General features: G+C 50.0%; 1 protein-coding gene across 6 annotated transcripts in view; it reads right to left on the bottom strand.

Moving 5' to 3' along the window:
* Nucleotides 1-8,100: 8,100 nt before the first annotated feature.
* The window catches only part of FAM110B (family with sequence similarity 110 member B), a 143,556-nt gene continuing 132,165 nt past the window's right edge, over nt 8,101-19,491 (bottom strand). For 4 of the 6 annotated variants that reach the window (XM_078441837.2, XM_078441838.2, XM_078441835.2 and 1 more), the window contains one exon: nt 8,101-11,029. In XM_078441837.2, the coding sequence (XP_078297963.1) occupies nt 9,587-10,699 (1,113 nt within the window). In that variant the 5' untranslated portion in view covers nt 10,700-11,029 and the 3' untranslated portion in view covers nt 8,101-9,586. Of the gene's footprint in view, nt 11,030-11,317; nt 11,741-14,049; nt 14,600-19,491 lie in introns of those variants that run through there. The other 2 variants (XM_078441839.2, XR_014136559.1) reach the window with 2 other exon arrangements.

The following is a 19,491-nucleotide window of genomic DNA, read 5'->3' as shown; positions in this document are numbered from 1 at the left end:
CCTCCTGGTTTCCCTTCTCCCAGTCGATCTTCCGTTGTTCTCAATCACCAGCCACCACAGTTTCATCCAGTTGAGAGAGAAATTACATTCATGCATGGTTGGCCTTTTCCTTTTTTTTTTTTAATTCCCCAGTGAGCAGAATTTCCCAGAGAACAGGATGGTGAGCCCCTGGTTGAGAGGTCAGCGTGCACAAACTGAAAGACTCAAATGGGAGGCGATTCTGAGCCAGTTTTGCCGTGGAGACGGACTGCCAGGGGGGCTTTCAACGGTGTATACCCAGGAGCCTATCTTGAATATGTATTTGCATTCAAAAGGTAAGCTTTTGTATTCAGGTAAGGAAATGGGGTGTGTTACTCCTTGGCCTTTGAGACAAATGGAGGAAGGAAGTCAAGATAAAGATTCTGCATTCTTAGATGGTCACTATCCCCAGCCCATCCCAAGCAGAGCTCCCCGCTGCTTTGGGCTACGGTTTGGAGGGAATAGGAGACTTTTGCTTTCATTTATTTATTTTCTGAGAGAGGGAAGGGGGGGGGGTGATGAGCAGGAGAGAGGGGCAGAGGGAGAGAGAGAGAATTTTAAGCAGGCTCCATGATCATTGTGGAGCTGGCCAGCGGACCCGATCTCACCCATGACCCTGAGATCACGACCTGAGCCGAAATCAAGAGTCTGTTGGCTCAACCCACTGAGCCACCCAGGCGCCCTGATTCCCTTCCTTTATTTATTATTTTTTTTAAATGTTTATTTATTTTTGAGAGAGAGAGAGAGGGAGAGAGAAAGAGAGAGAAGGAGAGAGAGACCTGGGGAGGGGCAGAGAGAGAGAGAAAGGGAGACCATAGAATCTGAACCAGACTCCGAGCTGTCAGCACAGAGCCCACATGGGGCTCGAACTCACGAATGGCAAGATCGAGACCTGAGTCAGATGCTTCATCCACTGAGCCACCCAGGCGCCCCTCCACTTCTTTTGAATGAGTGAGAAATTCTTGCTTATAAAATCCTTTTATGCAGGGAAGTCCCTCTTGTGGACTCCTACGACCTTAAATGTGTTGGTTTTTTTTTTTTTTTAATTTTTTTTTAATTTTTTGCTTTTGTGTTTTCATTTTCCAGAAACAAATACTAAGGCGAGAAACTCTTAGATGCCAACCCCAGTTCTCATCTGTAGCAGGACTCTAACAGAGTGTCACTGTCAGAGACAGGAGGGGCAGAAGGACAAGCTGATGAGGGGACCCTGAAGCCATGAGGTGGGATTAGGTGGGGAGCTAGGTCTGGATTCTTCCATTCATTCTGAGGATACCCCACAGTCAGCACTCCTGTGCCTGGAGCTGAACGGGGTAAAGGGGGCGAAGGAACACCCAAGATCGACCATAACTTACCGAATGAGAGGATTTCAGATTGCGCTAAGTGCCAGGAAGGAAATTAGCAGGGGACGGAGATTAATGAACACAAGGAATCAACTTTATGGCAACAGAAATGAAACCTGAGAGGACAGGTCTGCCACATGAGGAGGGAATTTCAAGAGGACAATGGCCTGTTAAGGAGGCAGCGACCCTGGACCCTGGGAGTTGGGGTGAGAGGAGCTGGTGCGCTCACAAACACGAGTGAGAGCGGAGGGAATGGGGAGCCTCGGTGTTGGGGGGCCAAGGCTGTGAGAGACACCACAGGGTCTCATGGCCTGAGGTGCAGCATTTTAAATTTTGTCATAGTACAAAATTAGTATCGGTGGGAAATCACTGAATGGTTTTGAGCAGTGGAATGATACTACGCACAGTTGGTTTTGCAAAGGTCTCCTTTGGTTGCTTAACGGGAATGAATTGAGGGGGGAGCAGAGTGGAGCAGGCGTTCAGAGGCTACGGCTCAGAAGTAGGATTCCAAAATGTAACAAAAGTATCTCCTTTCTTTCTTTCTTAAATGTTTATTTACTCGAGACAGACACAGCACATGAGTGGGGGAGGGGCAGAGAGAGAGGGAGACCCAGAATCCGAAGCAGGCTCCAGGCTCTGAGCTGTCAGCACAGAGCCCGATGCGGGGCTCGAACTCACGGACTGCGAGATCATGACCTGAGCCAAAGTCGGCCGCTTAACCGACTGAGCCACGCAGGCGCCCCTCAAAAGTATTTTCCAATACCAGACAATGATAGCATTCTCCCTGGTTTCCATTTAGTAACTTTTGGAGGGTACAGGTTAAAAAGGCAGATACCTGGGCCCACTCCTTGGGATTCTGACTCAGGATGTCTGGAGTGGCACTCAGGAATTTGCTTTGTATTGAGAACCTCAAGGGATTCAAATACAATGTTTCAGGGGCACGTTTTGAGAAACAAAGTGTTGGAGCCGGCCCTTTGATCCTGCCTCTTGCTGGAATAATGTGACCATCTTTTAAGACTTATTGGTTGCATTCCAACTGAGGCAACAGTCTGGATGGGCCAGGCTGTGGCTTAGGGCAAAATAATCCCCCAGATGGGGGTCATTTACAAGGGCAGAGTTCATCCCCTGGCGTTTGTATATCCACTCTGTGTTGGGGGTGGAGGGCTCTGTTCTACGTTGTCCTCATTCGGGAATCTAAGGGCCACTCCGCCTTCTGGAACTTTGCTGGCTGCCATGTTTGAGGAAAGAGAAGATGAAAAATCTGGGACCAGCTCCTCCCTCCTCTAACATAGTCACTTCCATTCATGGTTCATTGGCCACAACTAATGCTAGGGGATGTGAACAGGCAGTCGTCTTGTGAGCAGGAAGGAGGAAGAAGCAAATGGATGTGGGAACCAGTGGCAGCGGTCTGCCCCAGAGGACCCAGGATGCCGAGAATCAGGCCGGTAAAAATGGTCCCTAAGCTCCTGAGGAATACTGGGCAGCCACGGACAGCAGAGTTACCAAAATAACACGAAAACAGTGATAAGTCTTTCCAAAATTGCTAGAAGCTTCCTGAGAGAAATTTCTTAATCTCTATTAAGTATTTTATATCTGCTATGGTTAAATTGAGAAAGAGGTCATGCACATTAATAGGAAATCTAATTAAGGTTTCTTTAAATATCTAATAGTTTTTGAGGCCAGGGGCCCTGCAAAGGAATGATAGAGTAGATGGCGACCACGTCACGTGCCGGAATTGTTAGCGGCGCGTGGTCCCACCGTTCCCTGGCCCTGGTACTTAGTGAGGGTGGTGGAGCTCTCGTCTCCCTGTTGTGGCTCCACTGGTCAGTTCACCTGCTCCGCAGCCCTGCCCGAGTCCCACCTCCTCCTTGCTCGGCACCCGTTTCCTCCTCTATAAAATACGATAGAGAGGGCTAGTTGATCAGTGACGTCCCTCTCAGAAGAACCAAGAAGCTTTAGGCCTGATGGGATCAAAAGCGAGAACTAATCTGGACTCACTGCACGGAAGAATCACAATCCAGCCTACGTAACTGGGTTTGAAAGTTCCGGGGAACGTCCCGCAACACAATTTACCTCCCGCAAAGGAGCAAAAGTGGCTCCCCACCCTGCTAGATGCTAATAACTCATCACGGACTGAGTGCTTTATGGACATGGATTTGCATTTCACTCTTCCCACTGACTGGATGGGTGCCTTGGAGAAGTTGCTCAAGCCTCAGATCTCTCATCGGCAAAGCAGATTCTAATTTACTTCTAACGTTCTTGTGAGAATGAAATGAGAGAACGTGACAAAGGGCTTAGCATCGCATCGAAGGCATACTAATGGTTGTCTCATGAATGGGGAATGAATAAAGTGCCCGATAAAGTGAACGACTCCGTCATTATCATTATCACGGCTTTGTACATTGGTGTGCACTTGGCCACGTTCAGTTCTGTCACCTTCTGACACCATGACATGTTTCTGGAGATTCCTTCCATTCAGAGAAGAATCTTTTTATAGGCTTCATTCCTTTCCCCCACTAGAGGCTGGTGCAGACAATGCCAGTAAGTGAAGTATTTGGCCCCCATCAGGCCTTGCCTGCCATCTCACTTGCCATGACAACATGAACCCCGCCTTCTCTGAATTTTCATAACCCTGCGCTTCATCCTAATGTTCCGAACACAGCTCTCGGTGCTGCCACGAAGCCCTGAGGCCAAGGGAACACCCGCGCCAGATGACTTTCCTTCTGTTTTGCAGGTGAGGGAATGGAGGCAAAGTTTTAGGCAGACGGGTCTCAGTTATGGGAGGAAGGGGTCTCACAAGGCTGCCGAGGCCCATCTCTCTTTGGCTTTTCCTTCTGCTGGGTTTCTGCCAAAGCAAGAGAGTGTGAACTACACATATGAGAGAAACCCTCCATGCAGGTGACTTTGTTCAGAGCCAGACACACAACCACAGAGCCTGTCTTTCATCGCGTCACTCTCGGACAGCTGTGTAGAAGCCGATAGAACTCTCGGTCACCTTACAGGGCTAAGTGGACAAGGCAGGTGCCACATTTTCAAAACTGTGGTGAGAGTAATCATCCTTTCTGAGTGAAGGATCTCTTCAGTTTTTCTGGAGCATCCTTAGCCTTCTAATCCCTCCCCCGGCGCATCTTCTGGCCAGAACACTCCATGTACCTCCCCAAGGACGGCAGAAGGGAACCATGCTGATTCACCAAATCGCCTAAATGTGTTCCCTGATTGTTGAATTACGGGCAGACATTTATCTCTGTTTATCCCTTCTGAAAGTCCTTGGTCAGAAAAGACAGGACGTACCTTCAAAACACAGCACACCCAGAACTGAAAGAATGCCATTCTGAACAGCGTTGTCTCTTTGAACGTAGCAGGCTGTGTGTTGTTATTCATAGTGCAACGGCTGAAGTCTTTCTCTAAATTTTATTGGTTACCGTTTTGGTAAGAGTGAAAACTGCAGAAATTCTGACTGTCTGAGACATGTTTGTATATACAGACAGCAGATGAAATTATCAAGATGAATTTAAGAGCACTTTGGTTTTAAAGTACAACACTCAGTCTGCCTTTTTCTGTCTTGAGCTGGAATGGCAGTGTTGAGTTCACGCCCCTTCCTGCCACTTACTTCCTCTGGGATCTCGGTTAAGGGGCTTAACCTCCATGGAACTGAGGTGCTTCACCTGCACAATGGAACAATAACGCCCACCTTGGGTTCATCTGAGAACACTCTGGCGTAACTAGCACAGGACTGAACAGTGATAGGTTAAAAAAAAATCCAGTCGACACTTACGAAGCATCTACTATATATTCTAGGCGGCTGTGCCGTGCCCTGGCCAACTCTGGGATCACAGTTCACATTATACTCTTTGGAGATTTATGAATTAATAGGGCAGTCATTTTTTTTTTTTTTTTTAGCCCGGCAGAAAATCAAATGTTTTGAGGAAGGTATACCTTATAACAATTTACACAAAGGCACCATTTAGGCTGGCAAAGGCTGGGCCAGTGGGCAGGACAAAAAGTTACTATGTAATGGGAGAAGGCAACATCGAAACTCAAAAATCTCACTGGTTGATGGTTGTGTTGAATCTCGAAAAAGCAGGAGTCCGCGAAGTCAAGGAGGAAGGGAAAGGCATTCCTCACAGAATTAAAAACTACTGAAACTCAGCAGTAGTGATTTTAAAAGATGGGTATAAATTCCATGATATTTCTTCCTTTAAAAGATGAGGACTAATCCTCCTCTCTAGGAGTGTGGGTTGTATTTAGTGACACGCTTTTAGTCAATTGAATATGGTGGAGGTGTGTGTGACTTCAGATATTGGGTATCAGCAGATATTGGATCATAAAACGTATCGTGGCTTCCTCCTTGCTGTCCCTGTTCGGTCACTCCCTGTAGAGGAACCCAGACGCCATGCTGTAAGGACTCTTGGCAACATCACGTGATTCATCTTGGACTTTTGGATTCCCCAGCCCCAGTCAAGCCTCCAGCTGATGCAGCCCCAAATGACATTTTGTCTGGAGCCTAATGAGATACCCTGAGCCACAAGCATCTGACTAAGCCACTCCAGGATTCCTGACCCACAGAGAGTGAGCTAATAAATACTTGTTGTTATAAGTTGCTCAGCTTTGGGGAAATTTATTTTGCAGAACAGATCACTACCACACTGGCAAAAACTCCCAATGGAAACTTCCTCTGATTGGAGACTGGGGCTTGAGTGGTTGGAATATGGGGGCCTGGAGACAGAGAAAAGGGGGTCTGAAAAGTAAACACCCCACATTCTCTTAGAAGAAGTTAGGATTTATCCTATCAGCAATATATTCAAGCTGGAGGATGTTTTCACCCAGAGAAGTGATATGATCAGAGTTGATTATGGTATCTTTGGCATGAAGCGGGATGGGAAGGGAGATTGGCTGGCAGCTGAGGGTCCTCCAGTTAGGAGGTTAGAGGAACAGTAGTTCACGTACAAAGATGAGAGCCTGGGTTAAGACAACGGCAGAGGGGGTGGATTCCGGGAGGACTGTCTTAAAATTCGGTGGTTCTCAGAAACAACCAGTATTTGGGGCCATCTTGTGAAATTATGCTTCACCCTGCATTGTGCGTGGGGAAAGTATGCTGAGCTATATTCCTACTAACATTATCATCACACACACACACATACACACACATACACACACATGCACGCACACATGAGATAACTTCTCATGCTCTAACAGAATCAGCACTTTGTGAAACGGACTTTAAATTAGGAAGTCTCTCACGCTTAGGATTTAATAGTAAGCCTCTGAAACAGTCCGTTATAGAAACTCTAATTTCAAGAACAAAAAGGAAATAAGGGGCCCCCAACTTCTATGAAAGGAACCAAAAGGCTCGCATTTGTTCACTATTCTAATGAGGCCACACGGGATTAGACTGAATTATGGTGGGATGCAGATTACATGTGGTTTTCAAATGTTGGAAGATTCAACAGGATCCATGACTAAAACAGCATGGGCAGTGATGTTAAATTAGCTAAGAAGTGCTCTTCTTCCAAAAAAAAAACTGGTTTCCTTAGAAAAATGACACAATTTTTGGTATTTCAATAGCCCTAGAAAGAGATGGATATATAAATGCTAAGCCATGAATATTTCAAATGGCCACATTTCTTCCCTAATGGTTAGGGAATATAAGAATATATATATATATATGTGTGTGTGTGTGTGTGTGTGTGTGTGTATTATATATATATGATATATATAACTATAAATGTTATATATATATAACATTTATAGTTAAATATATCATATATGTTTATATATATATATATATATATATATATATATATATAAAACTTATTTTGAACTAAATGAAAGAAACCTATTTTCATTCTATTATCCTGAATGTGCTGTGTCATCACCCACGCCAAGCTGCATTTCAGAATGTTTCTTCTGGGAAGTAGAAGTCTAGTTGAACTGAAAACTAATCAGAGAACCAGAAAGAATTCAAACCCAGCAGAGAGTCAAGGAACTAAATTTGATCTCCAGAAGGAAAGTGTTACAAACAGTAGTCGTTGGGAATCTTATCATTTCTGTTTCTGAAAAGTTTTCAAAGAATGCTTTCTTCCACACTAACATATCATGTGGAACTTTTGAAGAAGTGTTAGCCTTCAAATAACTTGATTCAGTAAATAGTTGAATACTCAATGTCCTCATAAGAGGAGATAAGGTAGGTCCACTAAGAAGAGCGATGTTTCTCGGAAAGTAAATGTGAGAACCTGTGCTCCTTGAGGCAGAGACCGTGTTGTTGACCACGATAGTCCTGTGCCTACCGTGAGGCCTGAAAAAGGGAGCCGCTCGTCCAATGACCTGTTGAAAGAGGAACGAATGAACGGGTGGGCACGTGTATGGACACATGTAATGTTAACGATGTCGGGCTTGTACAAATAAAGACCATTCAAAGGGATGTCTCCGCTGTATGAACTCATAAATATTTACAACTGGAGTCTTGGAGAAGATGTGAAAAATCCTGATGTGTAAGAAAAGGTAAAAATAACAAACGTGTGAACTAAGTAAAGAAGAGGCAGCATATTTTAGGAAGCCGGATGAAGCTATTTTAACAAAAGCACATTGCTATCGCTATCATTTGGAAGAACTGTGATGTGGTGAAAATAGCTTAATGAAACAATGTGTCTTCAACACGACCAAAAATCCGCTTCTGGCCCACAGTCCAAAATTAAACGTTCAAGGAGGGAGCAAAGAAAAGGACAAAGAGAAACCACCACCATTAGTGCCTGCACCAGAGCTATTTATTAGCGTAACTTTTTTTTGTTTCTTAAAGATTTCATAACAACTGAAGTATGTACAAAGTCTTACAGCATTTACACCATAAAAAGTTTCCCATTAGCCGATGAAGTCTAAGGTACTGCTGCTGAGAACTTCGGGGCATGAGTACAGAGCAATGAAGCAGACTGCCACACGTTTACCTCTCTGCGACCGCACCGCGACTATCAGCTGGTCCACAGCTAACTAACCACCTGCGGGACAGGTTACTGGGGAAAACGGGGAACAAGTTGATAGGCAGCACTAGAGACCAAAGGCGGGGGGGGGGGCGGGGGGGGCGGGAAGCTACATGGCATCATGTCTCTACAGTTTCCTAGAGCTGTAACAAAGGTCCACAGCCTGAGAGAATAACATAGGCAAGACAACACAATCGCACTGCTCGGATATGGTTCAGCTACGGAAGGTATTCACTTCTGCATGGGAGGCTCTATACTGATATGGCTGGTATTTCCATTTGTGTTTATGTCTTCAGAGAACTCAAACCTGCGCAAGCCCCACCCCCCTCTCCCAAATAAAACAACAACGCAGGAAGGGGAGGAGAGAGGGAAGAGAATCAGCACAGAATCAGTTCTTGATCAAAAACCTTTTTGTTTTGTTTTGTTTTTTAAGACATTCAGTATCAGCTTTAGGATGGCCATTCCCGTCAAAAGATTAATAGTAGGAATTTTGGAATCAACCCAAATCAGAACTTCAACAAAACCCCCAACCCCCGGACTCCTAGATTTAATCGCCCTCACCCTCGTTGTATCTGATTGTCTTTCCTCGGGGTCAGTATTACACAGAAGCACCAACATTTTACACACGGAGTCGGACACAGAACGTAGCACGGTTGCCCCATTACTTTAACGAGTGGCAGGAGAATTCCAATACGCGAACGCTTAACATCAGGCTCACCGCTTTTCTTCCTCAGAAAACCCAGCCTGGTTCTCTCACTCAGGTCAGTCACTGTTATCCGTTTGGTAGCAGATCCCATTTCCTTCCCCACTGTTTGGGTCTCGCGTGTAGGCAAGTTGGCTTTTTACTTCGAAACGGTTCTCCTCTCAACTTAAAAGCCAGTGGATAAGATTTTTAATTAAGACACAATAGCGCGGGATAGAAAAACACAAGAACCACATAAATATCGAAGAAGTTGTCTACCGTTTTTCGTGTAAACAGTTTTGCTCAAAAGATCGAAGCCCTAGTTGGATTCCGGATTCTGGCCGCAAACTCTTGGCAGGTGACGGGCGTTCAGCCGGGCTCTGCAGCGATGGCGGACGTGGAAGCCGGGTCGGTCCCCATGTTGACAGGCATGCAACTTGGAAACATTGCACAACAAGCAACACAAAGAGAGTGGAGAAGCTCACAACACTTCAAGGAGACCTCACACCCTTCACGACTGCGGATGCACAGACAGAGACCCACCCCTCCCTCCTTCGCACGGCCTTTCTGTCTTACACGTGGGAGACCTTCTGTGACTCTCTGGCTTGTTTGATGCTATACAACCACTTGATGATCCTCGCGTTTCTTTCGATGGCAGAGATGCCGTATGGCACCCGGTCATTGGCACTGTCGTCATTCCTAAGGTCACTGTTACTGTCCTGAGACTGTTCGCAGTCTGAGCTGATCATGCTTGCGCTGCGGAAGTTGAGGGATATGATGTCGGAGTTGGCCCGGGCAAAGTTTTCCATGCCGAGGTTCTCCAGCTCCTCGGGGTCCAGTCCGCAGTAGTTGAAGAACCTCTCCACGTCCGCGTCCACCCGGAAATACCGGTCGCTCAAGTCCGACTTGGACCGCTGGAGCGAGGGCCTCCGGCTGACGCCGCTGGCCGGTTCCACCGCGTCGGCCTCGGGGGACTTCGCGGTGGCCGCGGCCGCGACCTTGGGCTTGGGAGGCAGGGGGGGCGCGGAGCTGCTGCAGGGGATCGCTTTCAAGGGCTTCGCGCTGGTCACCCTGCGGATGTCCGAGGAGCTGTGCGAGACGTGGAGGAAGGACTCGGCCGCCGGCTCCAGCAGCCGCCGGCCCCCGTGGGAGCCGCCCTCCTGCGGGCTGCCGCGGCCCTGCGTGGGGTACACCTTCAGGGACTCGGCGAACGAGTGCCGCTGCAGGTCGGCGGAGTCCGGCCGGTGGGGCGGCCAGTTCCGGGCGCTGTGCTTGTGCCCCGAGCCCGAGCTGGAGCCCTCCGAGCTGTTGATGATGTTCTTCAGGATCTCGAGCTTCAGGGTCTCCCTCTGCACGCCGCTCTCGGTCTTGGCGTGGCCGCCGAACACGCGGAGCGTCGGGCTGCCCAGGGCGCGCTTGGCGGCGGGGCACACGGGCGGCTTGGCCAGCACGGCCGGCTTCACGGGCTCCTGCTTGGCGTTGATGACCTCCTGGCTCTTGACGTACTTGGCCTTGTCGGCCTCCAGCCTCTCCACGGCGCTGAGTCTCTTGGGGTTGGGCTCGGCCTGCCTGCGGAAGTAGTCGGGGCCTTTGTTGAGGATGCGCAGGGGCACGGCCGAGGTGAAGGTGCCCGCGGGGCTGACCGGCTTCACCATGCTACCTGTCGGGAGCGTCTCCGTGGGCATGGTGGGTGGCCTCTCCCCGGCAGCCGTGTTGGATTCTCGTCTGGGCGCCTCCGGGTGCGCGGGGCAGACACATGTACATGAAGCACGCAGGGCGGCGCACGGAGCCTGGGGTCTGGGTGTCGTCAGCAGCAGCGGCAGCAGCAGCGGCGGCGGCGCCTCATCTCACGGCTCGCCGACCGCCCCCCGCGCCCCCCGCCTCCGATCCGCTCGCCCCCCCTCTCCGGAAGGCCACGAGCCACGAGTTCCTCTGCTGCGCCCGGCCGCCTCCTTTCTTCTCCCCGAACGACGTGGGAGTCTCCTCCAGGTCTTTGTGTTCGACTGCAGGCAGAGCTGAAACACACAACAACCAACCGCGGGTTAGGACGGGCGAGTGACATCACGGCTGTAGCAACAGAGAAAGCCCGCGGCGCCCCCGCCCCCGCCGCCCCCCCACCGGCCGCGCCTGGGCGGCGGGGCCCCGGGGCCCGGAGCGCGCGCCCCGGGCGCCCTCAGTCGGACGCGGGGGCTCGGGGCGCGCGCGCACGGGGGCCGCGCTCTCCCACGCGTGTGGGCTCTCGCGGCTGCCTCCCCGTGGCCGCCATCCGCCCCCCGATCACGCCCGGCGGGCGTCCCTCGCACCAAACCCAGGAAATCCTGGGTGGGTGTGGAAATGCGGGCTTGGCCAGGGCCGGGTCCCCGGGGCCCTGCACCGCGCGGCGTTGCGAGGCTCCCGCATCCGCGCCGGCGACCGCGTCGGGGAGTCGGGGAGTGCCGTCTCCTTCCCTCCGGCGGGGCGGGCGGGCGGCCGGCGCAAAACACTTCGGGGTTTCTTCCTACCGACCGCTCAGTAACGTCTGAAACGAGCGCTTCCTTCACTCTTCAAAAGCTGAAGATAACGGGGCGAGCCACGGGATTGGCAGCAGAGATGGAAACAAGTTTTTTAAAAGCAGGTTTCAGTTATCTTACTTTGGACAACCCATATATTTGAAAGCACTTTCTCCCGAAAGCCAAGTCTACGGTATGGAGCTCCTCCTGTTCAATAAAGCAAGCTTATTTTATTTTATTTTTTTTAATTAAAAAAGAAAACTAGAAAGACCTCCGGATTAACCAAGTTAACTAATTTGATTATAAATGCTCCATAATGTTTCACACTTCATGAGCAGAAATCAAGGGTTTCTCTGTGGTATGTGTTTTCCCCAATCCCCTAGAGAACTAAGAACTAAGAACATGTGAAGACGTCAATCATACCTAAGCATGTCTGTGCTATAGAAAACTGGTGCAAGAGTTGAGTATTCACGGATTTATTATTTGTGGTTTTCTGAACAATCTGACCACCCCGGCCCTCAACCAAAACCACCACAACGAAACATTTATCAATACTCCCAGTATCAATCTATCGGCTGTCTCTCTACTTAGTGAACGATATATGTAGCGTTTTTCAAAAAAAAAAAATAAAAAAGTTTATTTATTTTTGAGAGAGAGAGAGAGAGAGACAGAGTGAGAGCAGGGGAGGGGCAGAGAGAGAGGGAGACACAGAACCTGAAGCAGGCTCCAGGCCTTGAGCTCTCAGCACACAGCCCGACACTGGGCTCGAATTCGTGAACTGTGAGATCATGACCTGAGCCGAAGTTGGGCCCTTAACCACCTGAGCCACCCAGGTGCCCCTAAAAAAATTTTTCTTAATGTTTATATTTGAGAGACAGAGACAGTACAAGCAGGGGAGGGGCAGAGAGAGAGGGAGACAGAATCCGAAGCAGGCTCCAGGCTCTGAGCTGTCAGCACAGAGCCTGATGCAGGGCTTGAACTCATGAACCCTGAGATCATGACCTGAGCTGAAGTCAGACGCTCAACTGACTGAGCCACCCAGGCACCCCTAACATTTATTCATTTTTGAAAGACAGAGAGAAACAGAGTGTGAGCAGGGGAGGGCCAGAGAGAGAGGGAGACACAGAATCCGAAGCAGGCTCCAGGCTCTGAGCTGTCCGCACAGATCCTGACATGAGGCTTGAACTCACGAACCATGAGATCATGACCTGAGCTGAAGTCGGAGGCACAACCCACTGAGCCACCCAGGCGCCCCCTAAAATTTTATGTTTATTTATTTTTGAGAGGGAGAGAGAGAGAGAGAGAGAGCACAAGCGGGGGTGGGGCAGAGAGAAAGGGAGACATAGAATCGGAAGCGGGGTCTAGGCTCTGAGCCGTCAGCACAGAGCCCGAGGCGGGGCTCGGACCCACGAACTGTGAGATCAGGGGCTCCAACCCAGGAACTGTGAGATCATGACCTGAGCCAAAGTCCAGCGCTTAACCGACTGAGCCACCCAGGTGTCCCATGTAGCATTTTTCTAAGAACGAGTCTCTTTGCCTGTTACTGCTGACAGAGAACATTTATGAATACGTCAGCATCCCAGGGTAACTGGTTACAGCCCTTTTCAGCATCTTTGGTTATAATAAGCAATATTAAGGGTAATGTATTCACTAACATCAAATAACTAATTTACAAAATAAAGTGGCGTACGTATAAAATCATCTGCTCTCACGTTAAGAAAATGAAGGGTCCATTAATAACAAGCATGGAGGTGGGGGGGGAGGGAAGCCTGAGATTCCTCTCTCATCATCTTTTACAAGCTCAATCTCCAAATACACCCATTGCCGTGTTTTGTTAAGAGACGATTTTGGGAATCTGCAAAAGGATTTGTTCTAATAAAAATATTTTCCTATGCGAGAGTTGAGAAGCCCCAAGGCAATTCCTACACAATAACTTCCTTTAATTGTGCGCTATGTAGTTTAAAATGTCACCGCCTCCTCCCCCCTCTCATGGATTCAGTGACATTGTTTCTTTGAACACATTTTGAGCGAAATGCCAGAAGGGAGCGACTATTTCTCTGCGGAGCCTTCTGCGTTTGGTCATCCACCATCCTGGGCCCACCTTCCTGGGAAGATGAACTGGGGCTCCCTTCACAGAGGGGCTCAGGGCCAGAACAGGCAGGAGAGCCTGGGGTCAGAGGCAACCCACCGGATCACAGACGGAGTGCGCGACAGCAGGCTGCCCCCGGGACAGGCCACGTTTCTTCCCAGCATGTGTAACGTCTCCTCTGATTAGTTACCTCTGGAGTTTCCAACCGTGTCCACAGAGGGGACAGGGGCGGTACATCTGGGGACACAGTGAAGGACAGGACTGAGATTGGCACCCACCAGCTCTGTGCTCAGGGACCAAAGCCAACCTCTGGCAAGGTGAGCCGAGGGGAGAGGATCGTCCAGTGGGTTGCAGGAGACAGAGCTCCTGGAGCCTCTTCTGCTGGGGCCTCGTCTCCTCATCTGGGATAGGAGGTGCTTGGGTGAGATTCTCACCCAAGCACCTTCTATCCCTCTAAGTCATGTGGTTCCCTCCTCCCTCCAAGTCATGTGGTTCTGAGCAGCCAAGAAGGAGCGAGCTATTTCCAATTTCAAAATGGCATATGGGAATATTGGCTCAGGACTGCATTGTGGTTCCTGTATTTACCGTTCTTAGGACAATATTCTCCGCATGATGAGTTGTCCTTATCACGTAATGTGAACTGGCATTAGAGCCCATGCTGGCCTGCTCGACTATCTCCCCTTCTAACCCTATCCTGCTAAGACCAGAAGCCCCAACCTCCACCGCTACTGACCTGACCGTACCGCATGGCCCTGTCTGTTAAGGCGGGCTTTCGTGTCGTTGAGAACACGAAACAAAAATCATTACTTTCGGCTCACAAGACTGGCAGACACCAGTTTATTTAAATACACGGGCACCCGCCTCAGAAAGCTCCCTGTCTTGCTTTCACAGTTTGCTTTCTTCGTGGAAAAAAAGGCGAGGCAATGGGTAAACAGAGGCAGACGCTCAGGATGGCTCCCGCAGGCACTCCCATCTGTTCCACGCCATCTAACCTTCGGAAGCACGCACTAGAACAAAACCGGTGTGAAAAGATTATGTTAGAAAGGTCGTGACTGGAAGCAGTTTGCACTGCATTTCCTTGTTCTTTCCACCCCTTCCTTCTCCCTTTTCTCTGGCACCCCCAATCTCCCTAATAACTTTCAACACCCTGATATTTACAGATGACCAGGTTCTGAGCCTACACGTTTTAATCCGGACTCTTTGGAGAGGAAAAGGAAAAGCATCTTCCTGGAAGAAACAGGGTGGGTGCTACAGGATCTGTTTTGGCCAACAAACTACAGCTACTTCAGACCCAATGAAGGTGGCTTAGGTGCTCCTTCTTTTAATGCTCCCATAATCCCTAACTTCTCTTCTTTTCCTTTTCAACGTTGACACGGTGCTGGCTGAGATCGGTCAAATAGTAGATGCCGTGCCTGGAACCCTGGGGCCACATCTCGAGGTCACGGATGTGTGACAACCACGATCTCTGCTCGGGGAGCAGATGACGCCCCTCTGACCCCTGGACAGGTCCCTCGGGTGCGGCCAGGCACCGGCCAGGAGGGGCTTCTATTTCTTTACCTTATTCTAGGAAAGGAAGATCAGAGCTCGGCCGCCTAGAATTTCATCAACAAAGGTAATTATACAGTCCTGCCTGATCCCTGACTTACGGCTACTAAGAGGGAACATAAGCCCGAGGCAGAGAGACACTTCCGCTCACCATTTGGCTACATTCTCCCCTGTTTAATAACCATTTGAACATTTCACGGAAGTAAAAAATGAACCGGAGAACAAAGCTTGGCAGAGGTGAGACACAAAACGGTCCACCGTATCAGGGTGCACGTGAACTCCACAGCAATCTGGCCTCGGGTGACAGGAGCGGGGCCCTGCCAGTTCCTACCCCCCACCGTGGAGCAGGGGGGCTAGAGGGGTCACGTTACCTGCGGGGGTCCCGCTCTGGGTGGGGAGGGCTGGAGGCCACAGGCGCAAACGGTGACTCTCACCCACTTGAAGCAGTGTTTCTCAAGCTGTTACGTGCCTGTGCACCCCAGGGGATGCCCTGCAAACGCCCACTCCTGAAGTAGATCTGGGGTGGGGGGGGACCTAGATCCTGTGCCGCTCACAGATCCCAGGCGAGGCCTAGGAAGCTGGTGCACCTTTGAGGGGCAAGAGGAAGCCCACCGCTGCACTCGAGAGCATCAGGTTAGAACCCAAGTGCCTCGGACGCAGAGGAAAACGAGCCAAGCTTTCTTGTCTCTCAAGTGAATTCAAGTCTGGGGTCTTTGGGGCACGTAGGAAGAAAGCAAGGGAGTTAGAGCCAGGACCTTGGGATTCAACACAGTCCCGGATTCACCCACAGACATTCCTTAAATAGGTGAAGACTGGCCATTTCCCACGTGCGTTACTACGGAGAAAAGGTGGAAATGTTGCCGTCAGGTGGGAGCTGAATTCCACTTGCGGTCACCAAACGTGACCTTCTCTATGAAAACTGAATGTGTTGAATTTGGCGAGCTTGGAAATGCCTTCAGTTCAAACATTCCTGGAGGCGGACAACAAAAGAAGCGGTTTACCTTCGAGGTAAGTAAGAATTCTTGAAGAACCGATCTTCTGATTTCCCACCAAGTCAGAGCACAGAACACTGACAGTACGTATCAACCTGGGCCATGCTGCTTTCTGATTTTTTTGTTTGTTGTGGTAACAGTATTTGTGCTACTGCCTTTAGGCATCAAACCCCAACCTGGTAGGAGGGTCACTCTTGCAACTACAGTCTCGGTTTTTCCCACTTAAGGACAGACAGACATCCTTGTCGGTGCGGCAAAAATGCACAGTTTCACATGACAGTGTTAGCCTTTGAATTCTTTACAAACGTTAAGAGAAATGCACTCACAATAGAAGAGTCAGAACCGTCCGGGGGAGGGAGAAGGTGGCTGGGCTCGGAGTAGCTGCCTCTGGGTCTGGATCCCGGCTCAGCCCTGCAATGGCTGAGCCGCCGTGGGCAGGTTACAGCATCTTCCTGGGCCTCAGGTTCCCCGTCTCCAAAATGGGGACAATAATAGTACCCACCTCTTTACAGGACCCGAGAAGGTTAGATAAGGGCACAGACACTTTTCATTCACATAACCGTTATGCGGAGGGTGTCTCTGGGGATGGAGAGAAGTGTGGACAATTTCGAGAGACGTTGGAAGAAGTACATTGGGCTGACCTTGGAGACGCGCTGGGTGTGGAGGGTGAGGGGGGCGTGTTGAGGACGATTCTGGCTCCCAGTTTGACTGCCCAGAAGTGGTTTGTGGGGAGGTACACACTCTCTCTTCCATCCCTCCCTCCTCTGCACCCCAGGCCTGAGCCAAACCGAACTATGGCAGTCTGTCCCTCCAAACCAGCTGTGTGCATTCACACCTGTCCTCCCCTCTGCCTCAGATGTCTCCTAACCAGCAGCGTCTCACAACGTTTGTCACGTCCTTAATACCCATCACACATGGTTAACGATATTGTGGTTCTCACAGAAAATTATTTTATCGAAGCAAAATGCATTCACAAATAACGCTCAGTTCTGTGGGTTCAAGGGAGCAACGCCATTCCATTTGGAAGACGTTAATGCGTCCATTTTAATTAACATGCCATGTTCTCAACGTGTTCCCGTCCTAGCGCATGCTCATTTTTATTCCTTTCTTTCATGCTGGGAGAATAACTTGCAAAAAGTGCAAAAGCAAAGGAGAATATCAAGAGTGGAAAAGTAACTGGGTAAGTCACAAAAGCAGGTTTGAAAAAAAGACTGCATTTGCACGCTACAAATTGCACAGAAACTAAGAAATCAGAGGGCCCACCATCTGGAAGCATTAAGTCAAAACCACTGCCCTTTCTGGACCTGTACTTTTTCAATTACCGAATGACGTGCCTCGTTCTGTCTCATCGCCCGGTGAATCCCTCTCGTCTATAATTCTGACGGCTGAATCTTCTCTTTTTTGGCCTCAGTGTTGCCATCAACATCAACTCCAGGCTGTTGGTGAAAGAATCCTCTTCCAACCACACTATCCCTTCGTATGTTCTTGGCAACCGGGGACTTTTCCCAATAACATCTTGACTTTTGATTCCAGTATCCTAGTCCTTTTTCGGCTGGCTACAGAGTAGGTCTTCACAGATGATACTCCAAGGGTTTAACAAACCCTTGCCCTAGGTTTCCATTCCTTTGTTTTAGTCTTCCACAGGTGGCGTAAACCGTTACCCCCCTTTTGCAGCACCCCCTTTCAGCCCTGTTTCTTCTGGCACATCCATTCTCTACAACCGCGGGATAGAAAAAGATGTTGGAATGGGTGCAGAGATGATGGACAGGCCAACTCTTAGCTTTTTTTTTTTTTTTTTTTTTTTTTAACATTTATTCATTTTTGAGAGTGAGAGAGACGGGGCATGAACAGAGGAGGGGCACAGAGAGAGGGAGACCCAGAATCCGAAGCAGGCTCCAGGCTCTGGGCCATCAGCACAGAGCCCGATGCGGGGTTCGAACTCCCCAACAGTGAGATCATGACCTGAGCGGAAGTCGGACACTCAACTGACTGAGCCACCCAGGCGCCCCGCCCCCGCCGTTAGCTTCTTATGACTTTATAGATACGGACGAAGAGGAACTGTCTCACTGGCTCTCCTATGTGCCAGGTGCACTGGTGGGGCAGCACACAACTTGTGCCTGCATTTTGATCAAGGTGTGAAAATTACTGGGACAACCGGGGAGGCCCTGTGTTATGGAAATATCCCCCAGGTGGCGCTGTGAGCTGAGCAAGGCTGGAGGGAAGAGTGGAGGGGGGTGGGTGCCACTTGCTATGCCCAGTGTTTCCTCATGAAGCCCAGGGGGCACACAAAGGCGGCTATGGGAGACAACTCTGCCGCAGGAAAGCAGTATGGAGGGCAGTCTCAGGCTCTCTGCTCGTAGCTATGATGGAGGACAGTGGCTCTGTCTGTCTACCTTCGTCTCAGACAGTGAGATGAAGCCGTGTTTCCAAGAGTACAAGAGTGGGGGTTTCCTAGGTGCACCTAGGTATTTGGGAAAAGGTGCTCTGGGGTGATGGGAAACAGAATTGCCCCCAAAGATTCACCCCCGAAAGGAAGCCCCCAGCCCTGCACTGAGTGGAAGGCCGTGAGCACCCCCTAGCGGTAGGAGGGGTGCGGCTGCCCCCAGGGAGCCCCAAAGCTCCCAAAGAAAGGCAGCTCTGAAGTCCCCCCTCCCCAGGGGACCACACCAGATGACAGGTGTCAGAGCCCAGGGCAGGAACCTTGCGATCCTCCCTTTAGCACTCTGCCTGGCCTGCACATTCACACAGCCTCGCGGGACCTACTCAGGTCAGAAGGGACGCCTGCTCATGAGAGGGAAAGAAGCTGGAACAAGAAAGGAGAGGAAAACCCACGATGTTTATTACGTCCCCTCCTCCACAGTAAATCCTCACCCCCCCCCCCCCCCCTTCTCTCCTGAGCCAACACAGGCCTGAGCTGGAAGAGGGAGAAGCTAATTTAAACCGGATGAAAGGCTGGAGTTTGGGTTGAGACAGAACGATGGACTGGGCTCTTTCGTTCCTGAAACTGATCTGAGAACTTTCAATTATTTAAGACCCACTGAAGAGGCTATGGGTGCCATCTGAGATTTCATCCCAGGGACGGAAAGGAGAACTCAGCAGGCTGAATTCTTCAGGCACAGAGAAAAGCGCACACTCACTTCCTGTTTATCCCTCCTGAATCCAGGCCAGAAAACAAAAGGGCTCCATCCACACAGTATCCCTCAGGTTTTCTGTTCCCCTGTTCACTCTCTGCCACTCCTCAGTTCAGAGCCCAGGTCCAGGGGTCAAGGTCAACCACACCTAAAGGTCTGCAACCCTGGGAAGTTACTCAAGCTGAGTGTGCCTCAGTTTCCTCTCTTACGCGTAATGACTGCTACACTCCA

Source organism: Panthera onca, chromosome F2, assembly GCF_046562875.1.
Source record: "Panthera onca isolate mPanOnc1 chromosome F2, mPanOnc1 haplotype 2, whole genome shotgun sequence".
NCBI lineage: Eukaryota > Metazoa > Chordata > Mammalia > Carnivora > Felidae > Panthera > Panthera onca.
The sequence above is the reverse complement of the archived record's forward strand: the minus strand, read 5'-3'. Positions and strand labels throughout refer to the sequence as shown.